Raw genomic sequence first — 24,055 nt, 5'->3', positions numbered from 1 at the left:
ATAAAAGGAGATGTCTATAATATGCACCCGCGTGTGTACTGCAACCCTCCTTTGAAAATGAAAGGTTAAAATAAAAATAAAAAATATGTAAAATACAATAATTCCACAAAACAACTATCCAAAGTGTTTGCAGGCATGGGGGCCATTAACCGGCCTATGCTAACAATATAGCACCAGACAATGAAGATAAAAATAAAAAACATTAATATTGTTGTTAAAATATTCTAATTATTTAAATTTTTTAGTCTTTACAATAGATTAGCAATTTTTTAGGGCCCCCGTTTATTTTATCGCCCATTCCATTATTATAATGTCAAACAAAATCAAATAGGCTGTCTCATTCCCAAATAATATTCTACATTGATAATATTTAGCTAATATAGATCAATCATTCAATTTCAATACAATTGTCAATCTTTTAAAAGGGTTGTATTAGATGTTTAGTTTAAATGGTTGTTATTGAAATATTTCATCCAAATTTACTGTTTAAGTAACATTATGTGCCTCATTTTTGGTGGGATATACAAGCGGCATCTGTTTAAGGTCTACTTTTATGGTGGGATGGATAAAGCTTTAGCAGTAAGGAGAGAGAGATATGGAGAGGCATAACTCTGGTTGTGATGTGGTCTCTTTGGAAGCTTAGAAATGATTGTGTGTTCAATGCATCTATATGGCTGAGTTGTGTGAAGTAATAAAGGTGAGAATTGCATTATGGATGAAACCAAGTTACTCAAAGCATCATTTCACAGTTCAGGATTTCTTGCTTAATCTGAGGCAAGTGAGATGTTGCATTAAAGGTAGAAGGGTGTAAGGTACTGAGATTCTTACTTTGGCTGCCTGAAAAGATTTTGTAGTGTAGCACTTTCCTTTGTATTCTGTTTTTTTGTTCAAATTGTTGTTTTTTGAGGTTGGATTCTCTCCAACTATCTGCGGTATGATTGGGCTTGTTAGTTGGTGCCAACATAGTTGGATCGGCTAGTATAGCTTTGATGTTTTTTGCACCCTCTGTCTTTATTGGTCTAGCTCTTTGTAATTGTATTGCTTAATTAGCATTAATAAAGATTTATTTGGTTGTTTTAAAAAAAAAAAAAAAATGTGTGCCTCATTTTTATTTTTAATATGATGGTCTTTACATATACATTAACAAATATCATTAGAAAATGAATCAATCTATTTAAACTCGATTTGTATTCAATTTGTTAAAAACTTATTTAAAAATAATTAATATGAAACTTGAATACAATTTAAGTTTATGAATGACATAATTCTGAATCTCACAATCTGCACATTAAAAGTTATGATAGGAACTGAATACGGAAGGGATTAGAGATCCTCCTATTTGTCTGTTTTGGTTATAATTCTATCGTATAAAAAAAAAATGAAAAAATTAATATGAAGGTGTAAAATTTCTTAATTTTAGAATGAGTTTAAATTGGAACGATGGAAGATTGACTTAAATTTTTTTTATAAATGATATATACAAAAGATCCAACCAGATAAATAGTTCATATTATCAAAATTAGACTCGTATTGACTTTACAGACCCAAACAACACCTTCCGGTCCAAATAGAGACGATTTGTTCTTAAAAATTTTATGTAACCATTTACATAAAGGATTGAGTTTTTTTTCAAGTTCAAATTATCAAGTTGAAGCTTGTGAAGCCTACTAACGGTTCCATTTCAAATTTTAAAAACATATGTGATAAATTAAAAATGTATGATTATTAAAATGATATAATTTTTTCAAAATTATATATAGATGACCCTATAAAATGAAATATTTAAATTATTGAAACAAGATTTGGAATAAGTTCCACATGTACTATTACTGCGATACGGTTAAATTCAAATTTAAAACTTGGGATAAATGCAATCATAAGATAAATGTAATTATTTATTTATAATTATCTCTTAACCTATCTCCCACAAATGGCGTCGTTTTATCAATGCTTCTTCATAATCTTGAACCTACCTCTTCTTTAGGCTCTCTGCTCAATTAAAATTATAAAAACAAATTATTATTGATATAATCATTCAAAATTAGAACACACAACGGGTCTCTCTCTCGTATTAAAGGGCAAGAATGAAGGGAAGAATCATAGAATATTCTGTACATTGGTGCTGTTTGGTGTAGCTGTTAAAATAGATTATAGATTATAGTTTAACAGATTATAGATTATGACTTTAATCAGAAGCTGTTAATCTGTTTGGTATAGCTGTTGGATTATAGATTTAAGTTGCTGAGTAGTGTTTGTTAAATAAGCTGTGAAGTAGCTTTTTTAATTAACTTTTATTTTTTATTATTCATTATTTGTCTATATTTCTCATAAAAAATAATAATAATATTTTATAGTCCATTTGTGTCTTTTTCTATTTTTAAAAAAATAAAAAATAAAAAAATCTAAGAGTATAACCGTGAATTAATATGTCCACAGCAGAAGCTGATAATCAAAAGCAATGGGTGAGCAGCTTCTCAGAATCAGTTTTTTTTCGCTTAAAATAAGTTGTTAGAATCAGAAGTTGTTTGAAATAAGTTTAACCAAACAGTCCAAAATAACTTTTTAAAAGCCAGAAGCCATAAGTTGTCCAAAATAACTTTTTAAAAGCCAGAAGCCATAAGTTGGCTAAAAAAAGCCCTACCAAACACCCCCATTGTCATCAATCGACCTTCTCAATTAGCAAAACGTTAACGTTTAGTTGACTTTCTTTTTCTCTTAAACTGTATTTGGAGATAAATTTAAAAGGAAAAAGTAAAAATATGTATGAAATTAAGTGAAATATAATTATGTTTTATTCACATTTCACCTATTTTTTATTTTTTCTTTTCAATTCTATTTTCAAATCTCCTAATCAAACACAGCGTTAATCTTCTCTTTTGGCCTCTTTTGACAACTAGATTAAAAGATAATTTATTATATATTTTTTTTTTTGACTTTTTTAAGTCACGTCACTTTTTTATTTTTTATTTTTGTTTTTTATATATTAAAAATAAAAAAAAAGGGTCAAAAAGCTTTTTTTTTTTTTATCTAATTTCCAAAAGTCTTGGTCGTTATCCTTACAGTGTGTGGTTTTTGACGATTCAAATCGTTGGAGAGACGTTGTTGTAATTACGTTACCGCCCAAAAGTCTTGGCCCTTGCTTTCAAGGTCTCTTTTGTTTTATTTATTTATAATTTTGGATTCCTAAAATATAGAAGAAAGATAGAAATCAAAGGGTTAGATCCAACGAACCTGGACGGAACCTGGGTATTCTTTTGCTTCTCTCGATCTCTCAACTCTGTCAGAGATTCCATATTGTTATTTTTTATGATTAAATTTTTTTATATTGCTCTTTTTTCAACTCTTTTATTTATTTATTTGTTTAATTTTTGAAAAATACTATCCACTCCAAGTGAGGTGTACTGTATAGATTTAATGTTAATGAAGCTATTTTTCTGAATAAAGCATTTTTTGTTAGTTTTTTTTAACTTATTTGATACAAAATATTTTTTTATATATTTTATGTTTTTCAGTTTCAGAAAGAGTGATGATTTTGGTGGTGGGGTTGAAGGATTGAGCCACTCTGGATGGTTTTCATGCCTTAAATATGACCAGACAAGTTGGAGGACAATGAAAAAGGTGAGACACACCTTCCCTATTTTATTCCTCAAGACTTTATTCTAATGGAAATGGAAATATATATATATATACACACACATATATATGTCTTGCACATGCAAAGTGAAAAGTACATCAAAATTTCAATTAAAAGTGAGATCAAAGTACGTTCATTCATTTGTTCATTGTAATTCAAATTGCTTGTTGTGGGTGGGGGGAGGGAGAAAAGAAAGGGGAAAAAAAAAAGAGAATTTTTTTTTTTTTTTTCCCTAGAATTTTTTTGTAACTCTCTCTGATTTTTGTTTTTAAATTAATTGCGGGTAAGTGCATATGCGAGTGAATGTTTGTGTTCTGTTTCATTTTGATCTTTTTAATTAATTTAGCAGACAAAGGGACTCTAGAAACAGACCTCTAATTGAACTTCACAATGCTCAAAACAACTGATTAATAGCTTAATTGGTCTTTCATTGTCTAAATTTTTTATTCAGCCACAACTAGTTGTGGCCTCTATTTTTGACCCTTCTTGTTTTCGTTTTTTGTTCATTATTTAGTTTAAATGATCATGTGCATCATATTGAGAGACACTGCATTCTTGTTGATTTATTTACCCAAAAAAATAATAAAAATTGTAGTTTACGATAAGATTGTATGTAATATTTTATCTTTAGCCCATTGCTTTCAGATTGTGGAGTTTGCAAATGATAGTTTAATTTAAGAGAAATTTATTAGAAAATCTTTTTTTAAGTAATTGTATTTCACTTAGTCCACAAGATATTTTTGTATTCCATTTAGTCTTATTATTTTGGATATTTGATCCACCAATCCTAATTCTTATATTTAAAGTATTTTATGGACAATTTTACTCTTACAAATATTTTTTGAACGCTTAGCAACTTGGTGATGTAAACATTCATATTAAATAAATATGACAGTGTGAATATTCACATCATGAAACATTAATACTGTCAATGTGAACATTAATGTACGCTTCACCCTATTATTATTAGGGGTATTTGGTAACTATCTTACCCATAGAACTTATTAAAATATAATAAAATAATTTGAACTAAGTGGAACATAGATATGTGAAGAGAAATTTATGAATAAATGTCTCATTATTTAACAAATATATTGCATCTTCATAAATGTGTTTGAGAAGTGTAAATCTCAACTTCTCATGTCAACTCATAAGTTCTTGGCAAGAAACTCTTCAAATTTATACACCTGAATTTTTCAGCTGGATTTTCACTAAATACAGTTCCCTAACGGTGTGTTTGGTTGGAGGATTTAAGGAGGGATTTAGAAAGGAAAAGGGAAAGAGAAAGGGAAAAGGTGTATGAAATTAGGTGAAATATAAGTATATTTTATTCACATTTTACCTACTTTTCCATTTCCCTTTCCAAATCCCTCTTCAAATCTCCTAACCAAACACAGCATAAAGATTTTTTTTCCTTTTTTCTAGAACAATTATGAAATCCCAATTTTTATTCATTTCTGATTTGTCCAACTAGTCACAACAATTAGGCTAATATCAACTATAAAGATCATCAATAAAGACTTTTAGGTTCCTTTATGTAAGCTCGTGAAAAATACAAGTGTGAATTATGTAAGCTCGTGAAAAATACAAGTATGAATTAGAAAACAAGAATGGAGAAAGTTAATTATTTTGATACGTGATGGTTCACACGAACCTAAAAAAAAAAAGGTCACTGACTCACTGCACTTGCAATGATTGATCACAGTGAACAAAAACTACATCCATTTTATTCATTAATCTATCAGTTTTTTGAAGCCACTACCAAGCACAACTGGAGATTGCTTATGTATACAAATAAATGAGGATAAAGCAGGTTGTATCCTACTGAGGGTTCCAAATCTCCAAAGTCAACACCGCCCCCAAGTCTATTTTATGCCTTTGGCCAAGTTAATTAAGCAAAAACAGTCCTTATCTTCTTCAATCATTGTTTATTAAATAATACAAGTGTGCTTTGTTTGATAACTTATATCCTCATTTCAAATTTGGGAATCCGAATGTGGCATGTAAACAATCTAGATTCATTTCTTCGCCTATGCTGATGATGCAAATTTCCTGCATTTTCAAGAGTTTGACTTTGTATTCGTGTCATAGCTTATATAAGCAGAAGCCTCTTTGTTCCTTTTCATATAAGCATACTGTTTAGCTCTTCTTACGTGGTTTTTTCGGTACTTTATTCTCTCTGCTACAATCTTTTTAGTAGTCATGACCATAACTTGCTTTGATTCTCTTGATATTTGCTCCTCTTAGCTCTATATGATTCTGTTTTTAGGAATAATAACCGGTGGACACTTAACCAAGTGGAACACAGATTCTTAAGCACTTGAAGATTGATTACTGATATCAATGAATTCATCTTTTTCTCTATTTTTGTTACAAAGGAGATCATGAGTGTCAAGCCACGATGAGCAGCCGTGTTACTGACAAGGTAGAAGGGAGGGAGATGGACATTACTCGAGTGCCTTCATCACTTAACCATTCAGAGAACTTGCCATATGTTCACAAGGTGGGAATACCTCAGAGGCAAAACCTTTTGAAGGAATTCACGGCTACTCTGAAGGAAACTTTTTTCCACGACGACCCTATGCGCCCATTCAAGGACCAACCAAAGTCGAGAAAGCTAGTCCTCGGCCTCCAAAGTCTTTTCCCCATTCTTAAATGGGGAAGAGAATACAATTTCTCCAAGTTCAAAGGCGATCTCATCGCCGGACTTACCATTGCTAGCCTTTGTATTCCTCAGGTAGAGAACTTGGTTAAAATTTTGTAGGCTTTGGTCTCTAGTTTTAGACAATTCTAACAATTCATTACATTTGTGAAACAGGATATTGGATATGCAAACCTTGCAAATCTTCCAGCCCAAAATGGGTTATGTAAGTTTTCTTCTTTGAGAACAGTTTGTCTCCTCTTCGGGTTTGAACTGGACCAAGCAATCCGAGACTCTGAGCACTGAGACTGTAACACGTCAGCATTTTATGGCAAATGAAGGCCAAGATTTGTCCACCCACTCACACGCTCAATATTGAGTTCATATAGACTGATCTGGTAAGTGTGAGTGCGTTGGCAAATCTGGGCATTTGTTTGCCACAAAATGTTCACGTTTTGCAATCTTGGTGCTCAGATTGCTCAGTCTAGTTCAAACCCAAACTGGAGAGAAGTCAAGATGATCTTGTTTCTTATCAAAAACCTGCACCTTCCCCAACGATCTGCTTGTTTGGACATAAAACATTTTCCGAATAATGTCTTTTTTATATTTTTTGGTGTTTGATATAACGGAGTTAATAGAAAACAAACCTATTTGGATAGAAAATAATTTCCACTTAAAAAAGGTGGAAAATGTTTTCACACTAAAACCTTACTAATGCCACCACCACCACTACCACCACCTCCACCTTTTCACCACCACCCCGCCACCAAAACTTTCCATTAGAAAAGGTTTTTCACTGAGACAAACGGAGTGCAAGTCAGTCATGTGAATTATATATCTATTTTTCCTCATATTGCAGACAGTAGCTTTGTTCCACCTCTGGTGTATGCCATCATGGGCAGTTCAAGAGATATTGCCATAGGACCGGTGGCAGTGGTGTCTCTTCTGCTCGGGACCTTGCTGCAAAATGAGGTTGATCACAAGAAACCTGAGTATCTGAGTCTTGCCTTCACAGCCACATTCTTTGCCGGCATCACTCAAGTAACTTTAGGCTTTTTTAGGTATTCGACACAGTTCCTTCATCTAATTTGTGTGCATTATGGTTCTATTTACCATTTTTTGGGCACTCGTATGGCATTAAAATTCTGGGGTTAATTTTGCTTTGCTATCAGATTGGGTTTCTTAATTGATTTTCTCTCGCACGCTGCCATTGTTGGGTTTATGGCTGGAGCTGCCATTACTATTGCTCTTCAACAGCTTAAAGGTTTGTTAGGCATACGAAAATTTACAAAGAAGACTGATATTGTCTCTGTAATGCACTCCGTTTTTAGTACAGCACATCATGGGGTAAGACTAATCTCTATTTCTTTGCTTCATCGATGAAACTATTGAAACATAACTCCAGTTCACCTTTGAGTTACTTCTGTTTTTTTTTTTGTTTTACAGTGGAACTGGCAGACAATTCTCATAGGAGTTTCCTTCTTGGCTTTTCTTCTGTTTACCAAATACATCGTAAGAGTTTTTACCTCTTCATTGCCTTTTTCCATGATCCAAACAATCTTAATATACCTCAGTTGTGCCGTGACTAGCTTTCTTCTTATTTCTTGATTTTCTTGGATCAGGGAAAAAAGAACAAGAAATTGTTTTGGGTGCCCGCAATTGCTCCAATGATTTCTGTTATTATCTCGACCTTTTTTGTGTTCATCACCCATGCTGAAAAGTATGGTGTTCAAATTGTAAGTGCTCATCAATGACTTTTATTTTATTTTATTTTTTTAAATTTGCCTCAATGACGTAGGTAATTGTAAACTAACAATCTTTCATGAAATTTGAAGGTAAACCATATTCAACAAGGTGTGAATCCACCCTCTGCAAATAAAATTTTTTTCACAGGCCCATATCTTGTCAAGGGTTTTAGGATTGGTGCGGTGGCAGGAATGATAGCACTAACGGTATGCAAATCTCTCGACCATCAACCAATTTTTTTTTTTTTTTTTTGTTTCAAGCGCTTTGAGTCTGATTCAATAGAGCTTCTAATACAAAATATTTTGGATTTGTAGGAAGCGGTAGCGATTGGTAGAACATTTGCAGCCATGAAGGACTATCAGCTAGATGGAAACAAAGAAATGGTAGCGTTAGGAACGATGAACATCATTGGCTCGATGACATCTTGTTATGTTGCCACAGGTCGGTTGGGGCACCATTACTCATGAATCCAAACATGGTGTCAAATTTTTTTCACTTTTGTTGATCTTATTCTGTTGTGGATTTTATGCAGGATCGTTCTCTCGCTCAGCGGTGAATTTCATGGCGGGATGCAATACAGCTGTGTCCAACATAGTGATGTCCTGTGTCGTCCTCCTAACTTTGTTAGTGATCACGCCGCTATTTAAGTACACCCCGAATGCAATTCTTGCTTCTATCATTATATCTGCGGTGATGGGACTCATTGACATTGATGCCGTGATCCTCATATGGAAGATCGATAAATTAGACTTCATTGCCTGTATGGGAGCCTTCTTTGGTGTTGTCTTTGCTACAGTTGAGATTGGCCTCTTGATCGCTGTAAGATAAAATAGTGAAATTTCACTATTTTCATGATTTGATTTGCTCATTTGCATTGTTGAGTTTTGCTATCGCGTTTAATGTGGCAGGTCACGATATCATTCGCTAAAATCCTCCTGCAAGTGACAAGGCCTCGGACTGCTATACTGGGAAAGCTCCCGAGGACTACTGTTTACCGGAACATTCAGCAATATCCGGATGCAACGAAAGTTCCGGGTATTTTGATTGTCAGAGTTGATTCTGCAATCTACTTTTCCAACTCCAACTATGTCAAGGAGAGGTATAAATGCTCTTGGCCTTTTTTTAAATCTTCTCCATATTGTAAGAGTTGAGATATTTGAAGGAAACTTGTTTTGAAAATATGTGATAACATATCTTTTTCTTATGTATTTTTGTTTCCACTTTTCAAAAAATTTAAAAAACAAATTATAAAAAAAAAAAAAAAAAAAAAAAAAAAAAAAAAAACCTACCAAACTGGCCTTTAAAAGCTGGCTTTTTGGTTAAATAAACCAAAATACCAAATAAGCCAAGACTGTTTGGCAAGTCAGCTCTTTCAGCTGGCATTTTCATTTTGTTGGCTTCTTTGTTTTTGTGTCCAATTTATATTGAGGCCAACTGGCTAAAAGCTTACTTTTTGGGTTTTAAAAACAAAAAAAAAAGACCCAAATAAGCCCAGACAGTTTGGCAGTCAACTTTTTTTAGATAGGATTTGTATAATTTTTTCTCCCCATTAACTTGGCCTTCTTGTTCCAATTTCTATTGAAAATTTTGCTTGTTCAAATGAAACTGTGACTGGAGGTGATTGTCGGCCGGAGATGGTGGTTAGACAGGGTGGAGAGGGAGGGAGGGAGGAAGGAAAAATTGTTTTCAAAACAAGTGAAAACAATTTTTGGTGATTTATTTAAGCCTGAGAGATGTATGGGTTGGCAAGTAGAAATGGGAGTAATAAAAACATCATAACACTAATTTTTAATTTTTTTTTTTTTTTTTTTTTTTTTTTTTTGGGTGCAGGATTTTTAGATGGCTAATTGATGAGGAGGAAGAAGTAAAAGAAAACAACCAACCCAATATTCAATATCTAATTGTTGAAATGTCTCGTAAGCAATTTTTAACAATGCCTCTTATTCCTATACATATATTTATTTATTTTTGGATGACCGAACTCATTAGATTATAATAATTTAAATTTAATTGGTATTATTATGATCATTTTGTGTTATTTGCAGCTGTTACTGATATAGATACTAGTGGCATCCATGCCTTGGAAGAATTATATCGCAGTCTCCACAAGAAAGATGTTCAGGTATAATAATAATGTTTTAATCCAATTTCAATTAATAAATAAAATAATAAATTAGCTCAACTTAATCACATAAATCACTCACTAACAGGTGAACTTCTTTAATAAAAAAGCAGTGAAATCCAAAAACACTTTCGAAATTGGGCTCAATTTCATTTCAAATTCATTAAAAAAATAAAATTTTGTTAAAATTTATACTCAATTTCATCAAATTATTCTATAATATTGAGTTTATGCAAAAATTGAGAATCAAATTCAATGACAAGAGCTTAGGAAGCAAGTGGTGATTCCTTGACTTCAAATTAGTCTCTGATTGGCAAGATGGGAAAAAACCAAGGAAAAGAAAGAGCAATCTTTTCATAATACTCCACATGCCAGTCTCTTTTTTTTTAGATTTATCAGAAACAGTTTTAAGCATCCAATCACTTAACAACACAGGTTTAATGTCACATACAAGTGGGGCCATAAGTCAATGAGGGAGGCCTAACCCTTGGCCGACTCCGGATTCACCACCACCACCACCACCACCATTATGGCCACCACCGTCACCACTAACCATTACCAACCACTAACATGTCGTTTTTATGGTCTTAACCAAACACAAAAATATTTTATGTAGAAGATATTTGGACAAATTACTTACACATTTTTTGAGATTTAATAAAATTACAGATTTTCTTTTACAATTTTAAAAATTATATTCCGTCCCATTATAATTAACGCCGTTAACAGATATTATAAATTGACTAAAATGTCCTTTTAACAAATAAGGGTAAATTACATGCACCCTCTTAAGATTTAGCTAAATTACAGATTCTCCTCTATGGTTTAACTAAATTACAGATTCCCTCTTAAGTTTAGTTAAATTATCATTTTTAAATAAGTTATGAAATGCAAAATTAAAATAGAAAAACAGTTATCACACAACAAAAAAATTAAGGTTTTAATTACCAAAATTTAAAAATAAAATTATTTTTAGAGAATCAAATATTTTTGTTGTGAAAAGTGTCGTCATTATATTTTTAGCAACGAAAATTAAATATTAGTGATTAATTATTATCTTTTTGGTATCAAATTTTTTGTCTCAAAAAATAAATCATTTTAAGACTAAATTATTTTGTCCCTAAAAATTTATTTATTATTGACATTTTTGAAATTTTATTTCTAAAAGCCTTATTTTTGACTTTTTTGAGTGACCTTTTAGGGACTATCTTCACGATGATAGTAATTAGTCCTTAAATGTCTTTTGCAACAAAATTTTCACTTTTAGAAATCAAAAAAATTAGTCTTTAAAACTCTTATATGTTGTGGTGTCACATGGTAAAAATATTATAAAGTTAACAAATAATTAAATAAGTTAAAAACACAAGAAATAGCTTGTCAAAAAAAATTTAGAATATGTTTGGTTTGATTTTTAAAAAAAAAATAAATTTAATTTTTTTTAAAAAATTAAAATTAATTTGGTTAAGAAATAAAAAAATAAAAAATAATTTTTATTTTTATTTTTATATAATTTTATCTTTTGAGGGGTTAGAAATTATTTTTATAAATTAAATATAAATATATTTTTTCATATTTATTTTTATTAAATTAGTTTTTATTTTTTTTCTAAACAACAAATCAAACATGGTTCTAAAAACATAAATTTATATTTTAGTGATGTTAGTTAATCATTGTTAACGTTTAGTTAACGGTAGGGGTTGAATTGTTATGCGAATATAAATCTTGGGGATGAGATATAATTTCTAAAATTTTAAGAGAAAATCTATAATTTAACTAAATCTTAAGAGAGGCGTAGATCATTGGCCCAAGATATTTTTAAAAGCAATTTTCACCGCCTAAAAAGAAGAGAAAATGGTTAGACTTCAAAACCATGTTCAAAGACAGAAGATGAATCAGAATGTTGTATGTGCCAATAAAGGATAAATTATAAATACATCTCTTGGGGATTTTTTAAAATATAAATTATTTTTTGTGATTTAAAAAATTATAAATATTCTCTTGTCATAATTTGAATATCCCCTTGTGATTTAAAAAATAAAATTTATAATTGCTCTCCTATACAATAATAAAATTAACTAAATTATTAATTGAAATATATTTCTAATATTATTAAAATCTGTTAATTGACTTGATAAATTATTAATAAAGGTGACGATTTGTTATGAAATTAAAAATCTTAGGAGGTGAAATGTAATTTTTACAATTACAGGGGACGATTCGTATTTTAATCAAATGTCAAAGGTATATTTGTAATTTACCCGCGAACAAAACATTGATGATTTATGATGATTTATTTACATATATAGCTCACGTTGTTTTTTTATTTTTATCTTAAAACAGCTAGTACTAGCAAATCCGGGGCAAGCTGTGATTGACAAGCTCCATGCATCCGAGTTTGCAACCTTGGTTGGGGAAGACAACATCTTCCTCACAGTTGCAGATGCTGTCTTAACTTGTTCTCCGAAGATGCAAGAACATTTCCTAGCTTAACAAACAAAACCATCATCCCATGCATCATCAACGTCGATTCAAACAAACTTTTAAAAAGAAACACTCAAAATTATTTCAACGTGCTTCGTCATGATAGAATGATAATATTGCAACCATGTGTTTTGAAAGAGTCTCAAAAGAAGATTGAGAAATTGAACTGTAAATGACAGTGGTGGCTTGAGTGTGCCCAAATGGAGATAGTAGGTGAGAAGGCAAAGGGTTAAAGGTTGTACATACACTTCTTTTGGTTAAGCTTGACACTGTATTGTGATGTATTTTTATTCATTACTTTTTGTCTTTTCAAAAGTGTGTTCTCATCTCTGCGTCCACCTTCAATTGTAATCAGGGTGCTTTCCTTTACATTTTCTCTAACACCTCTAACACAATGAATTTGTGTTGTGAAGTTCACAAAATGAATCAAAACAAAAACAAAAACCACTAGTAAAATTTCCTAAAATTGTGTTTTACTAAGAAAACATTTTCTAGGAAAAAAATAATCCGTCAAAAACTTTTTTCATTGGAAAATATTTTTCCACCAGAACAAACAAAACATAATGATAACAAACTTCAAAATGTGTTCCAATATGTACTTTATACCATGCTTAGTTAAGAAATTTGTGAAGAAATTTTTTTTAAAAAATGAAAAGAATGTATAAAACTAAATAAAATATAGAATTCAAATTTTTGTTTTTCATTTTCAAATCATTTCTTATATCTCTCAACCAAACACTTAGGACGGTCTACAAAAAAACAAACAAACATGAGACAACATATAAGAACTAATACAAGAAATATAGCAACATAGGCATATCATCCAAGTGTCATACATGGTTAGTAAAAGCAACTCAAGAGAATGAATAATAATACTTATCTACTCTCTCTCACATCAAAAAAAAAAAACCCTAATAATACTATTACGGAGTACGGCAATAACAAGTCCAACAGACAAAAACATCACAAAAGTCCCTCTTGTCCTCTCTCATCTCTTCTCAACAACCTGTAATAGTTACATAAAAGAAAATGATGCAGCCACTAGAGCCACAATAAGAGATCCAATCGAAACGGCAAGTGCAGCAGAACCAGAGACCCCTGCAACCGGTGCCGGAGCAAGCTCATTTGTGCCTGCAGATGGGCTCAGAGCTGGAGAAATAGCTGCATCACACACCAATAACATACATGATTCCATTAATTGATTTCCGAATCCAAGCTGAAAGGTACTCCGAATCCAAAGATGGGATTGGAAGCATATAAGTAATTGGAAAAGGAATGCATGTATAAAACAAACTGAACCAGTACAAATAATAATTCACCCCAAAAACTGGTAGCACGTAACCAACATTTAAGCATATACATAATCCTTCAAGAAATAGTTCTTTCAAAAAAGAATAATTTTATATATAAACAGATTTCTTATCAAATTCTCTTACAACTAGAAACAAAAATAGTGGAACTCACATTAATAAATACATGTGGTAGCCATTGCATTTGTGTCTAGTGATAAAAAAATCTAATAAGAAATTCGTTTATTCATAACATTTTCCTTCAAAAATTGTCAAGCATTCTATTGGTGGGAAACCTACATTAGTAAAACTATGTGAATTATTGAGTTTACCAAGTATTTGATAACATCTCAATCACAAAAACTCAACTAAGTTTGACACAAAAACAAATATAGATTTAAACATTTGAATCAACAACATACTGCTTGTGTTGTAATGCGGTTTGTAATTACCAAGCTTGTTACTAAAAATCTTGACATCATTTAACATGATTACATTACAGCTAGCAAATGTCATATGTATTTCAAATGTTATCAGTGACGTCAATAGGCTTAGGAGGATTGGCATACTCGCATTCTAGGAAAAAGCCTAAGACCTGGTTTGGCATGTCTTGAAAAAGACAAAAAGTCAAAAAATTACTTAAAAACTTATCACTATTCAAAACAAAAAAAAAAAATTACACAACAAAAAATACAACTCAACTTTTTGCTGGAGTGATGGGTTGTCCGCGTGATTGGTCTGCTTTATTGGTCTACAAATGATTGCCTCCTTCGCAGGCAACCATTTAAACTGTTTTGTTCTGCCCGTGGGGGCCACCACGGGTCACATTTTGATAATCTAAACCGTTCAATATGTACAACTCGTTAAGTACTATATGCCTGTAAAAAATCACGTTGATCGGATATCGCAAACTATAAGATTGTTTGGGTGTCCTAAATAAGTGCACTTTTTGGACTAAAAAGTTGAGGAAAAAAATATGAATATTTGAGTTAATTTTTTATTTTTTTACAAAAACATGTGTTATAAAAAATTGTATAAATAAGTGTATAGGAGAAGTAAGTGTAATAGGCTGTACGACACTTTTTTTTTTGGCAGAGTATAGGAGATAAGGACATGATTGTCTCCTTCAAGGACATGATTGTCTCCTTCGCGGACAACCATTTAGACTATGTTGTTCGGCCAATGGGGCCAACTATGAGTCCCATTTTGATAATCTAAAAAATTCAATATATAGAACTCATCGAGTACTATATGCCTGTAAAAAATTACATTGATCGGATACCGAAATCACATTGATCGGATACCAAAATCACATTAATTGAATTAGTTTTTGTTCACCAGTTAATTATAACACCATTTTTTTTTATACAAAACTGATTTGATCATATAGTTAGCGATATCCGATTAACGTGATTTTTTACAGCCATATAGTACTCAACGAGTTCTACATATTTAACGGTTCAGATTCCCAAAATGTGACCCGTGGTGGCCCCCACGGGCCGAACAACACAGTTTAAATGGTTGCCCGCGAAGGAGGCAATCATTTCTAGACCAGTACAGCAAACCAATCACGCAGATAGCCTATCACTTCAGCAAAAAGTTGAGTTGTATTTTTTTGTGTAAATTTTTTTTTTTTTGTATTTTTTTTTTGTTGAAAATAGTAATAACTTTTTAAGTAATTTTTTGACTTTTTGTCTTTTTCAAGACATGCCAAACCAGGCCTATATGATCAAAATCAATTTTGTATAAAAAAAACAGATGGTGTTATAGTTAACTAGTGAACAAAAACTAATCCAATCAAATGTGATTTTGATATCCGATCAATGTGATTTTTTACAGGCATATAGTATTCGACGAATTCTACATATTGAACGATTCAGATTATCAAAATGGACTCGTGGTGGAACCCACGGGCCGAACAACACAGTCCAAATAGTTGTCCGCGAAAGAGGCAATCATGTCCTTATCTCCTACACTCTGCCCAAAAAAAAGTGTCGTACAGCCTATTACACTTACTTCTCCTATACACTTATTTATACAATTTTTTTGTAAAAAGACAAAAAGTTAACCCAAACATCCATCTTTTTTTCCTCAACTTTAGTCTAAAAAGACAAAAAATACACTTATTTAAGACACTCCAAACAACCCACTATGGTTTGGCATACCCAAAAAAATGCAAAATGCTAAAAAGTTACTAAAAAAGTTAAAAAGTTGTAACTATTTACCAAAAAAAATATAAAAAAAATTATTTTACACAAAATTATTACAAACGACTCTGATGTCCCCAAAGACACAGAGCTGACTTTGTTGAAAAAATTTGCACAGGCAGGGTGCACAAACAACACGGTGTTGTTCGGCTGGGTCCCGTTTTGATAATCTGAATCGTTCAATGTGTAAAACTCGTCGAGTACTATATGCCTATAAAAAATTACGTTGATCGAATATCACTACCTACATGATCAAATCAGTTTTGTATAAAAAAATGAATGGTGTTATAGTTAACAGTTGAAAAAAAACTAATCCGATCAGATAGCTATCGATATCCGATCAACGTGATTTTTTACAAACATATAGTACTCGATGAGTTCTACACATTGAACAGTTCTAATTAGCAAAACGGAACCCGTGGTGGGCCCTCACAGGCCGAACAACACCGTCTAATTCAATGCCCGAAAAGGAGGGAACCATCTCCTACCCTATACTCTGCACAGGCTGCCCCTTAGGACATCCCACCATACTACCTATTCTATCACAATCTTCTCCTATACACTAATTTATACAATTTTTTAATATATATTTTTTCGTAAAAAAACAAAGTTATTTCAAACAACCATCTTTTTTTCCTTAACTTTTTAGTCCAAAAAGTAAAAAAGTATACTTATTTAGGACATTCCAAACAACCCCATACTTTTTGGACTACAAAGTTATGGGAAAAAAAAATATGATTGTTTGAGATAACTTTTTGACTTTTTACGAAAAAATATATATTAAAAAATTGTATAAATTAGTGTATAGGAGAAGATTGGGATAAAATAGGAAGTACGGTAGGATGTCCTAAGGGGCAACGTGTGCAGAGTATAGGCTAGGAGATGGTTCCCTCCTTTTCGGACATTGAATTGAACGGTGCTGTTTGGCCCGTGAGGACCCACCACGGGTCCTGTTTTGCTAATTAGAATCGTTCAATGTATAGAACTCGTCGAATACTATATATTCGTAAAAAATGACGTTGATCGGATATTGATAGCTATCTGATCGAATTAGTTTTTTTTCAACCGTTAACTATAACACCATACGTTGATTTGATCATGTAGTTAACAATATCTAATCAACGTAATTTTTTACAGGCATATAGTACTCGACGAATTATCAAAACGTGACCCATGATGGGCCCCCACAGACCGAACAGCACCATGTTGTTTGTGCACCCCGCCTGTGCAATTTTTTCAAAAAAGTCAGCTTTGTGTCTGTGGGGACGTCAGAGTTGTTTGTAATAATTGTGTAAAATTAATATTTTTTTTTTTTTTGTGAATAGTGATAACTTTTTAACTTTTTAATAACTTTTTAACTTTTTGAATTTTTTTTGGATATGCCAAACCATAATGCATACATCGCCAAATATGATTGGTTATTCAGAAAATGAACTCATAGCATTGATATCTAAGCAACCAAGCAACCACTCATGTTTGCCGGATCTAGATCTCTCTATGCTAGGTGTTTTTGGAACTTCATAAAAAGCTAACTTTTTAACTTTTTAGCTTTTTTACACAAAAAAGCCAAAAAAAACCAAAAAATCAACTTTTTATCAACTTTCCAGCACACCACATATTGTAATCCATTACATTAAGTAATGAATCTTAATCTACGTTTGGCCATATCTACATTTAATAAGAATTTTAGTAGGATTATTTATATTTGTAGACTTAGGCCTCGTTTGGAAACAGGCTAATTTAGTAACTTTTTGGCTATTTAGCTAAAATATGAGCTAAAAAAAACTAGTATATTTGGGATGACTTTTTGACTTTTTACGAAAAAATGTGTAAAAAGTAAAGAGAAAAGAGAATCTTTGACTTTTTAGTATGAGTTGTTGACTTTTTGGCTAATTTAATAACTTTTTGACTTTTTGACTAAAACGGAGAGTTCCCAAACGAGGCCTTATTGTACTTCCTAAGCCATCAGAAATTTTGGTAACAAGCTTGTTACCCCATTAGTACTAAAAATATAGCACAATGGAAGCATATAGTTAGAAATATTCATTCGGCCAAAAATTGATAATATTTGTATTTCCTAGAGCTACAAGGTTCGGGATCCCACATGTGCTACGTGTTTAAAATACAATCATTTTGAATTGAAAAAAATAGTAAATTATAAATGCACTCCAAAAAGAGAGTCACTTGCACTTGCCTATATGAGAAAGGGTGGAGTGAAAGTTGCTTCTTTTTATTTTTTTATTTGGAGCATAATTATTGCCTCTCAATTATAAGGGGCCAAACTAGTTAACAATGATTTGCATTTTTTCTCATGCAAGGGAGCAATTAACAATGCTGTGAGGTGTTACAGAGCAAGCTAACTATAGCCAATGGTTTAGCGGGTAGAGGACGAGAGAGAAAAGAAGGAACTCTCCTCTACCCATTAAACTACTCGCCACAATTAACATTGACAAAGTTAACAAAGAGGTTAACAACTCCATTGGACCTGAATTTCAACCTACAAACAGTTTGGCTTTTGACACTAATGCACACCTCAGCGTGTGCATTGTGTATGCTCTAAACTAAAAAACCCTTAACACACATTGTAGATGCTCTTATGAGAAGTTATTGAATGTCGTGTGACGTGACCATACCACAAATGAATCTCAATCATTCATTTGTATGGGTTCACACAAATAAATAGTTGAGATTCATTTGTATAGACTCACACAAATAAATGGTTGATATTCATTTGTGACATGACCACGTTGCACGGCACTAATAACTTTCGCCAATTAAGAGTTATTTACGAAACCTGAATTCTTTGAAATTTTTTTTTTATCAAACACGACGTCTTTGGAACTAATTTACCAAAGGCATGTTGTTTCATGAAGTTATGCACGACTACACGAAACAATATGCTTGGGTTTGGGATATGCTAGGGCCTTTGTCCAACAATAACAAAACACAAAATGTAACACATAGTCATAAACTAGAAATGCAAGTATTTCAAATTCAATTGTTTTGTTGGATATATAAATAAATAAATAAATATAGAGTCAGCATGCATAACTTCAATATTTTCCTTTAGATCAGCAGAAAACAAGGCACTAAAGAATAAAATACAAATATACATTGACATCAGTAAGACTGTGTTTGGATCTAGGATTTGTGAAAGGAAAAGAGAAAGGAACGTTATAAAAATTAAGCTTCCTCAAATCCTAAATCCAAACACAGCCTAAATAGGTAAATTGTGATTGCAAATCAAATAATAAATAAATAAATGAAACAGATGGCATATCAATGAGAAATCGGATAGGGGAAAAAAAACATACCAGGAGCAGCACCGGCGACAAGACTCGCTGCAAAAAAATAAAAATAAATAAATAAAACCAATTTTGTAAACATCCATCCAAACATGCATGATAGTGTTCAACAGAGCGATATGAGAACAAATAAATCTCAAAAAAAAATTTAATAATTCCAATGGAAAATGTTTTCTGGGAATAGAAAAGTGGCCAAAAATGGGTTCTTTCAAAACAACCGCACAAAGATATTTTCCTGGGAAACAAACAAATCAAAGGGAATGCAATACAGCCTAGCAAAGGGTAGAAAGTAGACACTATTTCGTGTTAAAAAAAATACACCAAAAAAATAAACAAATCAGAAAACTAGCAGGAAAAACCAAATAAGGCTCTGTTGGCTGTTGGTAAATCGACGAAATTACCCCTATCATATAAAACATTGGCCAAACAACCCAGGAAAATTTCTCTCTAAACATTTTCTCGTTTTAAAAAAGAGCGACCGTGAAAAGACTTACGCTATGTTTGGTAACTTAGGGGAGAAAAGAAAAGAAATGATTACTTAAGTAATAAGAGAAAAGAAAAGAAATGATTGTAATTTCTCTTCTTTTTGTTTGGATAAGTAAGAAATAAAAGAAAATAAATGATTGTAATTTCTCTCCTTCTTGTTTGGTTAGATTTCATTAAGGGAAAAGAAAAGAAATTATTTTATGTTATATTACCAAAATAACCTTTTTATATTTTCAATCATTTTATTTCTTTTATTTTTATAAGGGTAAAATTGGTATTATAAAAATATAAACATTTGTGGATTTCTTTTCTCTCCCAATCTCTTCACTTTTGGGAAGATTGAAAATAAGGGTTACGAGAGAAATGAGTTTCTCTCAATTTCTCTCTATTTCTCTCCACTTAAGATAACCAAACAAGGAAGAGAAATACATTTCTCTCTATTTCTTTTCTTTTCTCTCCAAATCACCCAATCCAAACACAGTGTTACACCCCACAGTTGTTGACGGAAAGATAAATGTCTTCGAAAACAAATATTTTCTCGGGAAACAAACAGAGCAAAGTGGGTGAAATACAAACCCGGGTAGAAAAAGGCTCTATTGGCTGTTAGTAAATTGACGAAATTACCCACATCATATAACAACATTGCCCAGGCAACCCAGGAAAATTTTATCACTAAAAATTTTCTAGGAGAGAGAGAGAGAGAGAAACTGAAACGCTTGCGTCACAGACAGAAGTGGGTTCAAGGAAGAAATGTCATTCAAAACAAATATTTTCTTGGGAAACAAACAGAACAAAGGGGGTTTAAATACTACAAAAGCACAGGTAGAAAGAAAGTGGGTGTTTGGGAGTGGATTTTTTTGTACGTTTTTTTTAATTGTAGGATATTATTGGATAAAATTCTTTTTAGTGTTTAAAAAGATAGTTAGAATTTTTTTTTATGATTGGATGGGATGTTTGTAAAACAAAATACATATATTATGAGATTAGATGTGATATTTTATTTGGATTTGTTTTTTTTATTTTGCAAAATGTTCGTCTTTTAGTCAAAAAAAAAAAAAAAAAAAAAATCCAACACACAGACTTTCCAAACACCGCCAAACGAAACAAAATAAAACCGAGTTGGCTGTTGGTAAATTGACGAAACTACCCCCATCATATAAAAAAGGAAAATGCAAGACCCTCAAATAATCTACTAAATGTTTTACCAAAACTCATGTGGGTGTGTGAGAGATTTGGTAAAACTTTTGGTAGATTATTTGGGGTGTCTAGCATCACTCCATCAGATTCAAACAAATTTTCTAGGGAAAAAGAAAGACTTACATCGACAGTTACTGACAGAAGGAGCAGAGAGATGGCAAGCAGTGGGGAGAGCCAAGGCCTTGGTAATGTTCAAAGTGATACCGAACTGAGCACTGTTCTTGAATGCCTCACAGAGACACTCGGCGTTAGATTTGAGCACCGTTTTGAGGCCGGAGCAGCAAGTTCCCTCCGGCTTCTTGACGGTGCTGCCGTTGGTGACGTAGGAGAGGCAGTCGGCCATCATGAGGACCAGGGTCGAGCAGTCGACGGCCGGCGACGGAGCGGCGGCGTGAGAGTGGGAGTGAGCGGAGTCTGCAACGGAGAAGACGCCGATGCAGAGGATGGAGAAGAGGAGAGTGGTGGTGGCCGTCTTCGTCGACATTGTTGGAGGAGAGAGAGGATCGATGAGGGGGTTTCCGGAAGTCTCTCTCTCCCTGGTTGTGGTTGTGGTTGTGGTTGTGGTGCTAGGAGAGAGTATGAACGGTGGGAAAGGGAATGAGAAAAGGGTTTCTTGGGGATTGTGATGTGAACATCATATATACTGTAATTGATTTTTGAGTTTTTAATTATTTTAAAGTTGGATAAATAATTTGATAATTATAAAAGAGAAAATAAAATAATTATGTTTAAAAATAGGGCCGTGCTTCAGACCGCACTGGGTCCCCCAGTGGCACCGCCTCATTCGCTGAAAAAAAACAGAAAACAATTTTGTTTTTGGGCCAATCACCTTCTTACACACACGACCCAGTGACTCCCACTAGGGTGTTAGGCATTTTTCTTAAAAATGACAACTATAAAAATGTATAACTTTCCAATATTAAAAAAATTAATCAGTGTGTTTGGTTTGAGTTTTCTGAATTAAGTTTTTTGAAAATTGAGTTTTTTAGTTTTTGTATTTTTTTGTTGTTAGTGAATTTTTTAAAATTTTAAACATTTTTTTTATTTTTTTAGATGCACCTTACTTAGATGTATCTAAAAAATAAAAAAATTGTGAAAAAATATTTTAAAACATTAAGAAATACATAAAAATATAAAAAATGTACTGAATTCTTGTATTTTTTTGTATTTTTGATATTTTGTAAATTTTTAAAAGACTTTTTTTACAATTTTTTTACTTTTTAAGTGTATTTATGTTAGGCGTGTCTAAAAAGTAAAAATTTGCATAAAATATTAAAAAAATTCAATAAAAACAAAAAAATACGAAAAATAAAAAAGTAAAATTTTCTGAAAATTATTTTTAAAAAAATAGAACCAAACAAGGTAAATAACTTCAGAAATTGACAAGTTTTAAGAAAATATGAAATCAATAATATAAATTATTACATTAGAAATGAATTTTTTTTTTTTTTGAAGAAGTCTAACGCATAGCGATGACTTGTATCATGCCCATAGGGCGTGTTTGATTCGCTGAATTAGGGGGGACTATCTACTATTTGGATTGTAATCCAAATAGTATTCTTTATCCGTCGTTTGATTTTTTTTTAGTCCGTCAGACATAGAGTCCGGCCGGACTCCTTATCCCCATATGGGGGATTATATTATCCTAGGGGAGGTGGGATAATTTTGGGAATTATTTATTGTTGGGATTAGATGGTGAAATGACTATTTTGATCATCTACTATTTAATTATGTATTATATTTAATAAAATTCAATAAAATTTAAATGTCTCAATTTAAAAATAAAATAATTTTATTTAACTTTTTATTGATGTTTTATTTATTTATTTTTAAATAATTTTTTATAGATATTTTATTGATGTTTTATTTTAAAATTTTGTTTATATTTTATTTAATTTCATTATTTAAATGTTAATAGATGTTTTATTTAATTTCATTGTTTAATTATTATTATTTTTAAAAACAAATTTATTTAAAATTTTAATTAAAAAATAATATAAATTTTTATTGATATTTTATTTATTTTTTTAAAAAAAAATAAATTTATTTAATTGTGTAAAAAATAAAATAAAATAATTTTTTATTAATCTAGCTAAAAATAATTAAAATATTAAAGATATGTTTAATATTACTATTACTTAGTAAACAATTGAAAAATTGTAAAATAGTCTTTTGTTCATTTATCCTGTCCAATTCGTCCAACCAAACGTTGGATTCACTAAAAATAGTCATTTCCAGATATCTAATCCCATGAAAAAACAAACACAGGATACATATCCAATCTAACCAAATAGTCCGGGGGATTCACAGTCCCAGGACTCAAGTCCGATAGATTCTAATCCTCCTTATCCAGTCCGTCCAATCAAATAAACCCATAGAGGATTTATATTATGCACATAATTATACCATCATAAAAAAATAAATAATCTTTGACTGTCCTATTGATTTTATATTTTTCCTAAATTTTATCACTTATTTAAAATTTGTTTTGAAATCATATATATATATATATATATATATATATATTGAGTTATAATTTCTCTTATTATGAGTTATTTTGAAAAATTAGTTTGAAAAGTTAACTTTTAAATTTTTTTGAAAAAATGCATAAAAAATTAAAAAGATAATATGACTCAAAAAATCCAAAATATCAAAAAGCTGATTTTTAACTAACTTGCCAAAATAAGGCGATTGTGCTCTGTCTCAAATTTGTGCGTTTTGTGTCAATACTTTTCTATCTATAATTTTTTATTTGCATATGAGAGTTTCTGTTTTGGGAAGAGATTTATTCAGATAAATTCAAGCTAAACAAATTCAGTAGATGAATTATTAATCTTATCAAAATTTGAATAATTATATAGGTGTAGTTGTACAAGAATAATTTATAAATAAAATTTGTATGAGTATTGGTTTGTACACTTGAGTTTCGTTTGGTTTTAGATTTTTA

At 31.5% G+C, this 24,055-nt stretch overlaps 2 protein-coding genes across 5 annotated transcripts; one reads left to right on the top strand and one right to left on the bottom strand.

Moving 5' to 3' along the window:
• Nucleotides 1–416: 416 nt before the first annotated feature.
• LOC114259193 (sulfate transporter 1.3) lies at nt 417–12,939 on the top strand. Of its 3 annotated transcripts, none has more exons than XM_028199185.2 (15): nt 417–812; nt 3,513–3,618; nt 6,013–6,371; nt 6,453–6,501; nt 7,135–7,336; nt 7,448–7,622; nt 7,722–7,787; nt 7,898–8,011; nt 8,111–8,227; nt 8,336–8,462; nt 8,554–8,840; nt 8,930–9,120; nt 9,852–9,937; nt 10,067–10,143; nt 12,484–12,939. In XM_028199185.2, exons 3-15 carry the CDS (start codon nt 6,036–6,038, stop codon nt 12,631–12,633), a joined length of 1,977 nt encoding a protein of 658 aa, XP_028054986.2. In that variant the 5' UTR covers nt 417–812; nt 3,513–3,618; nt 6,013–6,035; the 3' UTR covers nt 12,634–12,939. The 3 variants fall into 3 exon arrangements, with proteins under 3 accessions (XP_028054986.2, XP_028054985.2, XP_028054987.2); XM_028199184.2 differs by lacking the exon at nt 417–812 and adding an exon at nt 3,061–3,246; XM_028199186.2 differs by lacking the exons at nt 417–812; nt 3,513–3,618 and adding an exon at nt 5,426–5,799.
• Nucleotides 12,940–13,406: 467 nt separating this feature from the next.
• On the bottom strand, nt 13,407–21,778 carry LOC114259194 (non-specific lipid transfer protein GPI-anchored 31). Of its 2 annotated transcripts, none has more exons than XM_028199187.2 (3): nt 21,232–21,778; nt 19,435–19,461; nt 13,407–13,785 (listed from the first exon to the last, which is right to left on the bottom strand). In XM_028199187.2, the coding sequence occupies exons 1-3, from the start codon at nt 21,590–21,592 to the stop codon at nt 13,640–13,642; spliced, it is 534 nt and encodes a 177-aa protein (XP_028054988.2). In that variant the 5' UTR covers nt 21,593–21,778; the 3' UTR covers nt 13,407–13,639. The 2 variants fall into 2 exon arrangements, with proteins under 2 accessions (XP_028054988.2, XP_082770470.1); XM_082914344.1 differs by lacking the exon at nt 21,232–21,778 and adding an exon at nt 20,488–20,774.
• Nucleotides 21,779–24,055: the final 2,277 nt, after the last annotated feature.

Source organism: Camellia sinensis, chromosome 2 (assembly GCF_055761805.1).
Source record: "Camellia sinensis isolate YWXY chromosome 2, ASM5576180v1, whole genome shotgun sequence".
Classification (NCBI taxonomy): domain Eukaryota; kingdom Viridiplantae; phylum Streptophyta; class Magnoliopsida; order Ericales; family Theaceae; genus Camellia; species Camellia sinensis.
Note: the sequence above shows the minus strand (reverse complement) of the source record. Positions and strands in the feature narration are given on the sequence as shown.